The 15,403-nt window shown below is 39.7% G+C and overlaps 1 protein-coding gene across 6 annotated transcripts in view; it reads left to right on the top strand.

The window, feature by feature from the left end:
- Positions 1–15,403, top strand: part of LOC124552514 (lysine-specific demethylase 4C-like) — a 362,897-nt gene that overhangs the window by 18,105 nt on the left and 329,389 nt on the right. For all 6 annotated transcript variants that reach the window (XM_047126804.1, XM_047126805.1, XM_047126806.1 and 3 more), the window contains exon 6: positions 4,510–4,663. In XM_047126804.1, coding sequence (XP_046982760.1) covers positions 4,510–4,663 — 154 coding nt within the window. The remainder of the gene's footprint in view (positions 1–4,509; positions 4,664–15,403) is intronic.

Raw genomic sequence — 15,403 nt, 5'->3', positions numbered from 1 at the left:
AACTCATTTTTTATGCTACACGATTATCATTTCTCACATAGAAGTGACTGATGGCATATATGCTTTATCCTACTCGAACAGTCGGAGGAAATTAATATTTGATAATGTTGTTGTTTCGCAGCTGATTAATATGGATGTTAAGAAACCACTTTGATTTTTATTTTCTGTGCATTTAAGTCACTGATTTTATTCTGTATGAGCATTGTCCGGTGACTGACACAAATGTGCCAGTGTCATGAATTACGTGTACATCTACGTGATTACTCTGCTATTCACAATAAAGTGCCTGACAGCGGGTTCAATGAACCACTTTCGAGCTGTCTCTCTGCCGTTCCACTCTCGAATGGCATGCGGGAAAAACGAGCAATTAAATTTTTCTGTGCGAGCCCTGATTTCTCTTATTTTATTGCGATGATCATTTCTCCCTATGTAGGTGGGTGCCAACAGAATGTTTTCACAATCGGAGGAGAAAACTGGTGATTGAAATTTCATGAGAAGGTTCCGTAGCAATGAAAAACGCCTTTGTTTTAATGCTTGCCACAACAATTCACGTATCATGTCTGTGACACTATCTCCCTTATTTTGTGATAATACAAAACGAGCTGCCCTTCTTTGTACTTTTTCGATGTCATCTGTCAGTCCCACCTGACGCGGATCCCACACCGCAGAGCAATACTCCAGAATACTGTAAATTAAAATGCTTCATTTCCCAATAAAACGTTGAACTGCTTGTGTTGGAACACAGCAAGTATAGTATTCCATTTTGTGGGCTGGGCTTAGTGCTTGTTGTACTCCAGTACATGTCTTTCAACATTTTAATGGGCGATTAAGCGTTTTAAATCGTGATACTGGCGGTTTTCTGCCCCATTATCACTTAGGCTCAAAGCACCCTGGTTCTTATTCCCTGACCAATACTTTGCGAATTTTGTCCAAACGATTCATATCTGGTGATGTGAAGTGACTTACTGTCAGTAGAAGTGAAAGTATGTGACACACACACACACACACACACACACACACACACACACACAAAACTACTTCTGTAAATAAGTTATATAAAATAGAAAATGCATGCTGTCCTTTGCATTATTTTTGTTAGTTGTTGTATGGCATAGTTTAATACAGTTTTAAAATGATTTGGTAAAGTATGCTTAATTAGTTCTCAATAATTTCATTTTAACGGTAGCTTAATAAACTAGCTTACCAACAAAGTGCAGTAGTTAAAATAAGATTTATTTCTATATGTTCCCTATGGAATACCATCACGAAATTTGACACACACATTAACTAACATACTTTTTTCTCCCCCAAAACAAAAAATCCAATTTGGAATTTTTCAGTATTCCAAAACGTTTTGGATTTGGAAGAATGTTTTAATGAATTTGGTCAGGCAGCACATTTTTTAAAGCCTATAATAAACTGAATAAAGTGGTATAAATTTCAGGTCTCTATTTCAAGTACTTTGAGATATGGCCATTTTAAGGTTTCGATACGTGGAAAAAACTGCACAATTTTGAAAACTTTAAAAATTCATAACTTGAAAAAAAATTTATATATTTGGATTTTATCTTGCTTTGATAGGTGGGATAAAGTGATAAATTCTGAATAATTAAGGTTCAGTTTTTTTTAATTGATTGGTTTCACGTGGAATGCCTCTCTGAAGTTTACCAGCACCTCCTTTTAATATGATGTACATGTGAGAGACAATGATTTTTTTTTTATACATTTGTTGAAAAGTAAAACAGCTTTTGTTTTATTGCATGATGAAAGGTAACTTTGCAATCTTACAAGTATTCCGTGACATACATTACATTTGTATACTTGCAGCACTAAGAGATTCCCCAAAACTGTAAGCGAGGCCATATTTAAACTACTTTTTGTTTGGCTGGTGCCAGTAATAGTATTAAACCATATTTAACAGGATCTTCAACATATATAGTCTCTGGTGTGTTATCGGGGTTTGTAGCACTATCTGAAATAAATGTATAACTGTCATAGTTAAAATCATTGTGGAACATATATTTTTTCTTTGTTAAAATAACTCTAATTTTGAAATTCATTTCATAGAGACACTGTAGCATGCCACAATACAAAAATAAATACTGTAAGAAAAAATAAAAAGTGTAGGTAGCTACCATCAGGGAGCTGTGAATATTAACATAGAACAGTAAAGGGCTTTAAACACACATTGCAACTTTTAATTCTGATGTGACGAATTCAGTCTTCAAGATGCTTTCTCCAAACTTTTTGACTTTTTCTCATTTCTTCTACTTTTAACAATAATGTACTGCAATTTGTCTAATTTCTTGATTTTTATGAAGTGTGCAAAGATCAACTCGAGGTGTTTGTTGAGCCCCTGGTTAACTCCTTTTTAGTATGTTGCTGCTTTCATAATTACAGAGATACTACATACATACATTGTCAAATATTGTGACATAATTTTTCAGTTGTATTTTGTGTATTCTTATTATTACTTGCTTCATCAGACAGGTAGAGTTTACCTCCTGTAACAGTTGTTTTCAGTCATGTTGCATTAGGAGGGTCTTTCTAACGAAGAAATTTTGCATACTCTCAACAGAGATACTGAACCAGAAAGTGGATTATCATATTCAGGTGGTGGTCTCTACTAGAGACAGTTGACTGTGAATTGAACACGACTTTAAGTGACTCCCATCTCAATTCTTTCCACAATAGTTAAGACAGCAGCTAGAGATGGAATGGAAGGTCACAGACATACTCTTTCCTGGAAGAAGGGCTGTTCTGAACACCCTAAAGGAGAGGGGATGGCACTTTTTGTTTGCCTGCTCCTGATTAGATGACTGTCAACAGGACCTTCTGACTTCCTTCTGATGATTGCATGCTCCATGTCATAAAAATACACACACACAACCAGATGCTCAGAATGGAATAAAAGCACCACTTAGACCATATTTTTGGAGTAATCTGAGGCTATGGTTCGTTTCATGTACTCAACAGGCGCCTTTTGTGCAAAAAGTGTTCAGATGTCGTTTGATCACATCCTTGGAGGCCTAATAGGTCAGGAATAAAATGACAAGACACACTCTGCAAACTTGAGAAATTGTCCCGAGCTCGAGGCACCCGTGTTGACAAATTTGTTCACATTTCTGAAATATGGGAAACAGTTCATGCAAAACTGCCTCTGCTGGTACCAACTTGGTGACACTATTGCAGTTGATGAGCAGTTACCCGAGAAAAGGAATGTGCAGATTTACCTACTAGATGCCAAACAAACATGCCAACTTGGACTCAAGTTTTTAATTGCTGCAGATGTGGTATCTTAAGTGCACTTGCAAAGCTGAAGACACAACCAGTAATAGGGAAAGTGTGTCATTCTTTGCCTTGTGGAGTCGTTTCTAAACTGAGGAAGGAACGTGACAACAGATAGTGCCCATCAGCTTGCCACAAAATTCTGGCAGAAGAAAACGTTGTTAATGGGAACAATTCTGATCCGCTTCCCACAGTCATCCTAAAATAGACTGATAAACCAGGGGGCACTAGAACAGTGTACTGAGGGAGGAAGAATAAGAATGGCATTATTCTCAGCATTCTACACCCAGAAGCAGCAGTGAACAAAGAAAGCAAGAAGAAACTTAACTGTTACCTTCTAAACCACCACCAAGTGTGCTCTGAACATATGGGCATTCAAATAACTTTTAACTATTCAACTAAGGTTACTTGCAGGAGACAGTTGATGGGTGTATTTTACAATATCATAGAGATTGCAGCAGTGAATGCGTGGATCATCTTCAATCACGAACCAGAAATAACCTGAACAGGAATGTGTCCATTCTTCAGCTGGTAAGTGAGCTCATGAATGGGGAAACAAAAAAGAGTGGGCCAGGACCAAGAAACCCAATTTAATGAAGGAGAGACTGTAGGACTGGACAAAAGAAAAGTGTCAAACTTGAATACCACACACAAAAAGGTTTCTTAATCAATTTATTTATTTAATTATCAATGAGGCTCCATAGTGCCATGTGAGGTATAGTTACTTTGTTATGGAGTGCCATGATATTAGTTTTTCATTATTTGCTTTGAAGGGTATTTAATTGTAATGTAATAATTAAAAATCCTTGTTAGAATACAAACACTAAAGAAATGAAGACAACTGCTAATCACATACTTGAAGCATGGAACAGTGGATAGGAAAAAATAAAAGTTGAAGCATGCATTTCAATATTCAAAATTGTCCTCCTTCATTGGAAGTAAATTCTGTGATTGTGGTAATCAGTAAAGTGAGTTGCAGTTTGCAGAATGAGCTTGGATGGATGTTTTGGTTGGCCTTATGTGGTTTCTGTGTGAACAAATACATTTCCAAACGGTTAATATTGTAAAAGAAGAAAAAAAAATTTCCCCTAAGACAAAAAGAGATTTTCAGGATCTGTGTGTTATCTTGAAGGAATGAACATTCATCTTCAAGCATAGCTTGAAATTCGCTCGTATGGTACTGCTATTCTGTGTAATTAATTTTGTCCTTACCTGTTTCAGGTATGCCATCCCACCAGAGCATGGCCGCAGGTTTGAGCGGTTGGCAACAGGATTTTTCCCTGAGGCTTCAAAAAGCTGTCCTGCCTTCCTGCGGCACAAAATGTCACTAATATCTCCGAGAGTAATGAGAAAGTACTCCATTCCTTTCAATAAAGTGAGTAACTTTCATAGCATGTGTGATACTCTTTACATTAAATAATTTAGGAGTAAAGGAGATAACTCACCAAATAGCAAAAATGCCGAGTCAAGTCATTCACAGGTACATGCAAAACTTGCAAGCTTTAAGAAAAACTCCTTGGATGAGTTAGAGTTGTCTCGGAGACGTTTTTTGTCTGTTACACATTTTTGTTGAACTGTTTTATGTAAATTAACTAAAGATGGCGATTCATTGCTGGATGTTGCAGAAGAGCTTCTGTTTTCTTGCTTTTTTATCAGATTTCTCCTTAACTCATTATTGGCTTCTCAAGGATGAAAGATAATGAGTCAATGGAAGACAGTATGAGGATAATGTATGCAATGGATGTATGTGTGTAACAAGCCAACTGCTATATAAAGACAAGTCATTTAATGTTGTTACCAAAAATTTGGAAAAATACTTCATAATTTTCCCCAATACTCTTAATAAACAGTCTTTCTCTTTGACTGTGTGAAGCAAGTATAGATGGCACATAGTAGCAGTCCAATTGCACTGGGGGCTGGCAGTGTGAATGGAATAACGAGATACCCTGTGTAAAGAAATAACAAACCAGTTGTGTTAAAAAAATTTTTTTTAACATGACTAGTGTGCTATTTTTTTCACACCGGCATTCAAATACAAATGCTGAAACTGATGACCAAAAATCTAAATTACAAGATTGGTCTTTATGGTGTTTTCCTTCCCATTCTTGCTGTAAGGGGGATGAGCAAGCTTCTACCTTGTTGATGTACAGTTCTTAAATATACAGCTCTAAAACTGGCAGTAATGTGCAGCTGATAATTTTCCCCCTCCGACACTTAAATATTTTTTCCGTGGATATATCGAAAATCTTTTTTAAATATATTGACGACCAATAATGATGTTTTTTTAAATACTGATATATCAGAATCACGATATTTTTAAAACTATTAGCAGTCCCAATGCTTACTTAATGAATGGGAAACTTTATTCTCAAAAATAACAAGGAGTTCTTGACTGATTTACTTCGAATTTTTACACAGTACGGAAATAAATCATTGGACAGACATAAACTACAATTATTTTCTTATTATATTGTATAGTAATATATATTTAAAATCTATAGTACTATAGAACGACAAGTCTTGTTATCAAAAATCTCAAAACTCTTTGTCGATTTATTTCAGATTTTGAAACAGTACCCTAACAAATGTTCAGATGGGCGTAGGCCTATTTAGGTCTCTTCATCTCTGCGTAATGAACTGAACTGTATTCAAGCATTGGTCGCACTCTCCAGTTTTTATTCTCCACCCCTCCACTTCCCTTGATTACCAAATGGACAGTTCTTGATGTTTCTGGCTGTCTGTTCTCAGTCTATTCCTTGTTTTAGTAAAGTTATGCCAGAAATTTCTATTTTCCCCAATTCTATTTAGTACCCTCTCATCAGTTATTTGGTCCACCTGCTGAATTTTCAACATTCTTGTGTAGTACCACATTTCGCAAGCGCTGTTCTCTTCTTGTTTGAATTGCTTACTGTCCATATTTCACTTATGTACAAGGCTACAATGCAGACAAATAACCATTGGAAAAGACATCCTACCACTTAAATTTAATTCATTGTTAACAGAATCCTCTTTTTCAGAAAGGGTTTTCTGAGTAATGCCAATCTATATGTTGTTCTATTTTTCCATCATCAGTTATTTTGCTGCTACTTTTAATGTGTCATTTGCTAATCTAATTCCCTCAGCATAGACTCATTTAATTTGTCATAATTCTATTATCCTTCCTTTACCTTAGTTCATGTTCATTACCCCCACCCTCTTCCTCCAATGCACTATCCTTTCCATTCAGCTGCTCTTCAGAGTCATTTGCCATCTCTAGACAGTAATATAGTGCCATCAACAAATGGCAAAATTTTTATTTCTTCTCCATTAAATTTAATTTCTACATCAGATTTTTCTTTGGTTTCCTTTACTGCTTGCTCAATGTAAGGATCGAATAACATTGGGGATAAGCTATAAGCCTGTCCCATTCCCTTCTCAGCAACTGTTTCCCTTCCATGCCCTTCGATTCTTATAACTGCCGTCTGGTTAAGTAGTCTTTTGCTCCCTGTATTTTACCTTTGCTACCTTCAGAAATTCAAAAAGCGTATTCTAGTCATCCTTAACATATCTTCTAAGATAAGTCATAGGGCCAGTATTGCCTCACATGTTCCTATAGGCTGTATAACCCCTGGGACAATCAGGAAATGCGACAAATAGCTGGGAATTTTTTCGTCCAGGAGAAAACCCGGAAATTAATTGTTTTAGTTTTCAGTTAAATTTTTGTGGTTTTGACTCGTACAAACTGATACTCTAACAAAAAATTTTACGTTAGCCCACTACTGCAGAATACTGCAGCAGTAAATCATAAATGAGAGAAAAAAAAATAAAACTTAGGTTGCAAAAGAAATGTGTCATTTATTGTTCTGGTCTTCAGACTGGTTTGATGCAGCTCTTCGTGCTACTCTATACTATGCAAGCCTCTTAATCTCAGGGTAACTACTGCAACCTACATCATTCGGAATCTGCTTACTGTATTCATCCTTTGGTCTCCCTCTACGATTTTTACCTCACATGCTTCCCTCCAGTACTAAACTGGTGATCCCTTGATGCCTCAGAATGTGGCCTACCAACTGATCCCTTCTTTTAGTTAGTTGTATCACAAATTTCTCTTCTCCCTAATTCTATTAAATACCTCCTCATTAGTTATGTGATCTACCCATCTAATCTTCAGCATTCTTCTGTAGCACCACATTTTGAAAGCTTCTATTCTCTTCTTGTCTAAACTATTTACTGTCCATGTTTCACTTCCCTACGTGGCTACAGAAAAGACCTCTTGATGCGTTAATTTATTCTCAATGTTAAGAAATTTCTCTTCTTCAGAAATACTTTTCTTGCCATTGCCAGTCCACATCTTATATCCTCCCTACTTTGATCATAATAGTTATTTTGCTTCCCACATAGCAAAACTATTTACTACTTTAAGTGTCTCATTTTGTAATCTAATCCCCTCAGCGTCACCTGATTTAATTCGACTACATTCCATTATCATCGTTTTGCTTTTGTTGATGTTCGTCTTACATCCTCCTTTCAAGATACTGTCAATTTTGTTCACTGTTCTTCCAACTCTTTTGTTGTCTCTGACAGTATTACAATGTCATCAGCAAACCTCAGTCTTTGTTTCTTCTTCATGGACTATAATTCCCTACAGTCTTGTCTCACTTCCTTCTCAATCACTGCTTCCCTTTCATGCCCCTCGACTCTTAGAACTGCTATCTAGTTTCAGTACAAATTGTTAATAACCTTTCGGTCCCTGTAAATTACCTCTGACACCTTTAGAATTTGAAAGAGAGTATTCCAGTCAACATTGTCAAAAGCTTTCTCTTATTCTACAAATGCCTATCTTCTATGGAAGTCGTTCGTATTGCCTTGCTTGTTTCTACATTTCTCCAGAACCCAAACTGATCTTCCCTAAGGTTGGCCTCTACCAGCTTTTCCATTCTTCTGTAAAGGATTAGTGTTAGTATTTTGCCGTCGTGACTTATTAAAGTGACATTTTGGTAATTTTCAAACATGTCAGCAGCACCTGCTTGCTTTGGAATTGGGATTATTATATTCTTCTTGATGTCTGAGGGTATTTTGCCTGTCTTGTACCTCTTGCTCACCAGGTGGAAGAGTTTTGTCATTACTGTCTCTCCCAAGGCTACCAGTAGCTCTAATGGAATGTTGTGTACTCCTGGGGCCTTTTTTCTACTTAGGTCCTTCAGTGCTTTATCAAATTCTTGTCATCTTACCCCTATGTCCTCTTCCATTTCTCTAACTTTGCCTGCAAGTACATCTCCCTTGTATAGCCCCTCTGTATACTCCTTCCACTTTTCAGCTTTCTCTTCTTTGCCTGGGACTGATTTTCCATCTGAGTTCTTCATATTTCATACAGGCAGTTCTCTTTTCTCCAAAGGTCTCTTTAATTTTCCTGTAGGCAGTATCTATCTTACCCCTAGTGATATATGCTTCTACATCCTTACATTTGTTTTCTAACCTTTCCTGCTTAGCCATTTTGCACTTCCTATCGATCCCATTTTTTAGATGTTTGTGTTCCGTTTCTCCTACTTCGTGTATTGCATTTTATATTTTCTCCTTTCTTTGATTAAATTCAGTATCTCTGGTGTCGCCCAAGGATTTCTAATAGCTCTCGTCTTTTTACCTACTTGATCCTCTGCAGCCTTCAGGACATGCGGGTACCAAGCAGCAATCGGTATTGTAATTGTCAACTGTCGAAGCTGCATTGGTAAAGTACCAGAACTTCAAGCGCTGATAGAAAGCACCGAAGCTGAAATCGTTATAGGTACAGAAAGCTGGCTTAAGCCAGAGATAAATTCTGCCGAAATTTTTACAAAGGTACAGACGGTGTTTAGAAAGGATAGATTGCATGCAACCGGTGGTGGAGTGTTCGTCGCTGTTAGTAGTAGTTTATCCTGTAGTCAAGTAGAAGTGGACAGTTCCTGTGAATTATTATGGGTGGAGGTTACACTCAACAACCGAACTAGGTTAATAATTGGCTCCTTTTACCGACCTCCCGACTCGGCAGCATTAGTGGCGGAACAACTGAGAGAAAATTTGGAATACATTTCACATAAATATTCTCAGCATGTTATAGTCTTAGGTGGAGATTTCAATTTACCAGATATAGACGTGCCGAGTAAAACTGTGAGGGACGGGAAAAACCCACCGTGGTACAACAACAAAGTTAGGAAACTACTGCGAAAGCAAAGAGAGCTCCAGTCCAAGTTTAAACGCAGCCAAAACCTCTCAGACAAACAGAAGCTAAACGATGTCAAAGTTAGCGTAAGGAGGGCTATGCGAGAAGCGTTCAGTGAATTCGAAAGTAAAATTCTATGTACCGACTTGACAGAAAATCCTAGGAAGTTCTGGTCTTACGTTAAATCAGTAAGTGGCTCGAAACAGCATATCCAGACACTACGGGATGAGGATGGCATTGAAACAGAGGATGACACGCGTAGAGCTGAAATACTAAACACCTTTTTCCAAAGCTGTTTCACAGAGGAAGACCGCACTGCAGTTCCTTCTCTAAATCCTCGCACAAACGAAAAAATGGCTGACATCGAAATAAGTGTCCAAGGAATAGAAAAGCAACTGGAATCACTCAATAGAGGAAAGTCCACTGGACCTGATGGGATACCAATTCGATTCTACACAGAGTACGCGAAAGAACTTGCCCCCCTTCTAACAGCCGTGTACCACAAGTCTCTAGAGGAACGGAGGGTTCCAAATGATTGGAAAAGAGCACAGATAGTCCCAGTCTTCAAGAAGGGTCGTCGAGCAGATGCGCAAAACTATAGACCTATATCTCTGACGTCGATCTGTTGTAGAATTTTAGAACATGTTTTTTGCTCGAGTATCATGTCGTTTTTGGAAACCCAGAATCTACTATGTAGAAATCAACATGGATTCCGGAAACAGCGATCGTGTGAGACCCAACTCGCTTTATTTGTTCATGAGACCCAGAAAATATTAGATACAGGCTCCCAGGTAGATGCTATTTTTCTTGACTTCCGGAAGGCGTTCGATACAGTTCCGCACTGTCGCCTGATAAACAAAGTAAGAGCCTATGGAATATCAGACCAGCTGTGTGGCTGGATTGAAGAGTTTTTAGCAAACAGAACACAGCATGTTGTTATCAATGGAGAGACGTCTACAGACGTTAAAGTAACCTCTGGCGTGCCACAGGGGAGTGTTATGGGACCATTGCTTTTCACAATATATATAAATGACCTAGTAGATAGTGTCGGAAGTTCCATGCGGCTTTTCGCGGATGATGCTGTAGTATACAGAGAAGTTGCAGCATTAGAAAATTGTAGCGAAATGCAGGAAGATCTGCAGCGGATAGGCACTTGGTGCAGGGAGTGGCAACTGACCCGTAACATAGACAAATGTAATGTATTTTGAATACATAGAAAGAAGGATCCTTTACTGTATGATTATATGATAGCGGAACAAACACTGGTAGCGGTTACTTCTGTAAAATATCTGGGAGTATGCGTGCGGAACGATTTGAAGTGGAATAATCATATAAAATTAATTGTTGGTAAGGCGGGTACCAGGTTGAGATTCATTGGGAGAGTGCTTAGAAAATGTAGTCCATCAACAAAGGAGGTGGCTTACAAAACACTCGTTCGACCTATACTTGAGTATTGCTCATCAGTGTGGGATCCGTACCAGATCGGTTTGACGGAGGAGATAGAGAAGATCCAAAGAAGAGCGGCGCGTTTCGTCACAGGGTTATTTGGTAACCGTGATAGCGTTACGGAGATGTTTACTAAACTCAAGTGGCAGACTCTGCAAGAGAGGCGCTCTGCATCGCGGTGTAGCTTGCTCGCCAGGTTTCGAGAGGGTGCGTTTCTGGATGAGGTATCGAATATATTGCTTCCCCCTACTTATACCTCCCGAGGAGATCACGAATGTAAAATTGGAGAGATTAGAGCACGCACGGAGGCTTTCAGACAGTTGTTCTTCCTGCGAACCATACGCAACTGGAACAGGAAAGGGAGGTAATGACAGTGGCACGTAAAGTGCCCTCCGCCACACACCGTTGGGTGGCTTGCGGAGTATAAATGTAGATGTAGATGTAGATTTCATCTCTCAAAGCTACACATTTTTCTTTTAATGTATTCCTTTCCCCTGTTCTTGTTAATTGTTCTCTAATGCTCTCTGTGAAACCCTCTACAACCTCTGGTTCTTTCAGTTTATCCAGGACCCATCTCCTTATATTCCTGCCTTTTTGCAGTTTCTATAGTTTTAATCTGCAGTTTATAACCAATAGATTGTGGTTAGAGTCCACATCTGCCCCAGGAAATGTTGTACAATTTGAAACCTGGTTCCTAAATCAATGTCTAACCATTATACAATCAATCTGAAACCTTCCAATGTCTCCAGGTCCCTGCCATGTTTACAACCTTCTCTCACAATTCTTCAACCAAGTGTTAGCTACGATTAAATTATGCTCTGTATAAAATTCAACCAGGTCTCTATCATTTCTTTCCCCGACTCCATATTCCCCTTTTACTTTTCCTTCTCTTCCATTTTCTACTATCGAATTCCAGTTCCCCGTGACCATTAAATTTTCAGCTCCTTTAACCATCTGAATAATTTCTTGTATCTCGATATACATTTCCTCAATCTTCTCCTCATCTGTGGAGCTAGTTGGCATGTAAACTTGTACTACTGTGGTGCATGGTTAGCTTCGTGTCTATCTTGGCTACAATAATGTTTTCACAATGCTGTTCATAGTAGCTTACCTACGTTCCTGTTTTTCTACTCATTGTTAAACCTACTCCTGTATCACCCCTGTTTGATTCTGTATTTATAATCATGTATTCACCTGACTGAAAGTCCTGATTCTCCTGCCTCTGAACTTCACTAATTCCCACAATATCAAACTACAACCTATCCATTTCCTTTTTTAAATTTTATACCTTCCCGTTTAAGGAATCTGACATTCCATGCTCCGAATCATAGAATGCCAGTTAGTTTCTCCTGATAACGACTTCCCCCTGAGTGGTCTCCGCCCAGAGATCAGAGTGGGGGACCATTTTACCCCCGAAATATTTTACCCAAGAGCATGCCATCATTATTTAACCATATAGTAGAGCTGCATACCCTCAGGAAGAATTACTGGTGTAGTTTCCCCTTGCTTTCAGCCGTTCACAGCAAGGCTGTTTTGGTTAGTGTTGCAAGGCCAGATCAGTCAGTCATCCAGACTGTTGCCCCTGCAACTACCGTAAAGGCTGCTGCCCCTCTTCAGGAACAACGCATTTGTCTGGCCTCTCAACAGATAACCCTCTGTTGTGGTTACACCTACGATACAGCTATCTATATCACTGAGGCATGCAAGCCTCCCCGAAGGCTTGGTCCATGGTTCATGGGAGGTTGCGTCATTTACTACAAAACACATTGCACACAAAGTGTCTGCCAATGGCACAATGTGTCAAAAGTTTTAGGATGAAGACTATGCAATAATTCATAACAATAAACTGCTTCCAATGAATGTGATGTTGCAGTGCTTTACATTGGGGTCGTTTGAGCAGATGCCAATTGGCTTATGTGCATGTGCAGTTGAGTCGTGTATGAGTAATACCTTCTCTCATTTTGGCAAGGCAGTAGCAACAAACAGCCAGATATTACCCAGAAAATTTTTTTCTGGTGCATCCAAGCTGCCAGATTCGCGTATGCGCAGAGGAGTCTTGAGTTGTAGTGGGGAGGGGGATAGTGACTCGTGTTTACGTTTAGTGATTTTGCTGTTTCCTCTTTGTTTACAGGTCTCACCTCATATGAAATCAAAATCGATTTCTGTGGTTGGGAGCTATCAAGTGAATTAAAGTACATTCACATAATTGTGGAAATCTGAAATACGTTATTAGTTTCTGTTTTCTGTGGCACTCTGGCATTATCTGCCTTGCAGAACATTAATGTTATTTTTGTCAACTTGCTAGAGATATTCGACTTCTATTAATCTTTTCCCGTGAGGCAGTCAATTTATGTGAAACACCATTGACTAGTGTCAATAGTGTCAAGTTGCTGAGATTTCGAGCTCTTCAAATTACCCGCCAGCCTTTCTCCTGAAGAAACGTGCAGCGGAAGTGCGACCTCTTGCTTTCTCCTCTCAAAATAGCGAAAGCTATAATACTGTTTTCTCTATGCGGGAACTCCAACACGCACTCTCTTCTTCTCCTCGCTCTTCCACCCCAGGACCGGATGGTATCCACATCCAAATGTTGGCTTTATCAGAATATCAGATGTTTTTCACTACTCCTGAAGAATTTTCTGTAGTTTTATCTCCACCTATTTCCATATTTCTCCATAGTCTGCTTTACATCCTTCGCCTTTATAATCGAATCTGGACCAACAGTACTTTTCCCAGAAGATGGCGGGAAGCTATCGTCGTTCCTGTTCTGAAACCTGGAAAGGACAAACATCTCCCCTCTAGCTATTGCCCCGTTTCTCTCACGAGTAGTGTATGTAAGGTTTTGGAGCGGATCGTGAATTGCCGTTTAGCCTGGTGGCTTGAGTCCCGAAGCCTGTTAACATCTGCTCAATGCGGTTTCAGAAAGCATCGTTCTGCAGTTGACCATCTTGTTGCTCTCTCCATTTATATCATGAACAATTGTCTCACAAAACGCCAAATCGTAGCAATATTTTTTGATCTGGAGAGAGAATGCGAATACCTGTTGGAGGACAGGCGTCCTCCGCACACTGTTCTCTTGGTGCTTTCAAGGACGACTGCCCCTTTTTATTCATGAATTTATGGCAGAGCGCACATTTAAAGTTCGGATGAACACTAATCTCTCTACTGTACTTTCTCCCAAGAAAACGGGGTACCCCAGGGCTCCGTGCTAAGTGTTGTACCGTTTGCCATCGCCATAAATCCAATTATGGATTGTCTCCTTCCCGATGTCTCGGACTCCCTTGTTGTGGATGATTTTGCGATCTACTACAGCTCTCAACGGACCAGCCTTCTTGAACGACATCTTCAAGGATGTGTGATTGCCGCCACTCTTGGAGCATCGAAAGTGGCTTCCATTTTTCTCCCAGTAAGACAGTTTGTGTCAATTTTTGGCATCGTACAGAGTGTCTTCCGCCTTCTCTACATCTAGGCCCTGTTGACCTTCCGTTTGCAGACGTCGCTAAGTTCTGAAGGCCACAACAACAACATGTTAGACAGAAAACTGTGCTGGTCCTCCCATGTTTCCTATCTTTCGGCTCACTGTCTGAGATCCGTCAACACCCTCTTGTGTTCTGAATGGTACCTCCTGGGGAGCGGTCCGAGTGGTCCTTCTCCGCCTCTGTCGTGCCTTAGTGCGCTCGAAATTGGGCTACGGAAGCATAGTTTACTCCTCTGCTCGGCCGTCTATTCTTCGGTGTCTCGACTCCGTCCACCACCGTGGATTGCGTTTAGCATCTGGAGCTTTTTACACCAGCCCTGTGGAAAGCCTTTATGCTGAGACTGCTAACCATCTGCAGTCCAATCGGTGAGCTGTCCTTCTGAATTGTTATGCTAGCCATCTGTCTTCCGTATCTGCTAATCCGACCCATGACTTTTTTTTTTTTTTCCCCGACACCTCCTGAGATTTAGGGTATGCAAGTCGCTCTTCCTCTCTACTACCACCGGGAATCCACTTCCGTCAACTGCTATGTTCTCTTTCCTTCCACTTTCCTAAAACTTTCTTGACAACTGGGGTACAGCATCGCCTTGGCTCTGCACCTGGACCTGCCTGCTCTGTGACCTTTGTCAGCTTCCCAAGGGTGGTACCCCTTCTCTCGTTTATCGTCGGGCATTTGCTGCTCTATGCGCACAAATGAAGGATGCCACATTTATTTACACTGACGGCCCAAAAACATCATTTGGTGTTGGGAGTGCCTATATTGTCGGCGACACCCCTAATCGATTTCGGCTCCCCAACCAGCGTTTGGTTTTTACTGTGGAGCTTTACGCTGTTCTTCAGGCTGTCCAATACATATCTCACCATCAGCGGATACAGTATATTGTATGCTCAGATTCGCTCAGCTCTAAAACCAAACAAAAAAAGGTAACTATTCTAATCTTATCCTCATGCTCTCTCTCTGTGAGCAATACATAGGGGGTTATAGTTTATTATTGGAGAGGTTTGCTAGATCAGCAGCA

This window comes from Schistocerca americana, chromosome 10 (assembly GCF_021461395.2).
Source record: "Schistocerca americana isolate TAMUIC-IGC-003095 chromosome 10, iqSchAmer2.1, whole genome shotgun sequence".
Lineage (NCBI taxonomy): Eukaryota > Metazoa > Arthropoda > Insecta > Orthoptera > Acrididae > Schistocerca > Schistocerca americana.
Note: the sequence above shows the minus strand (reverse complement) of the source record. Positions and strands in the feature narration are given on the sequence as shown.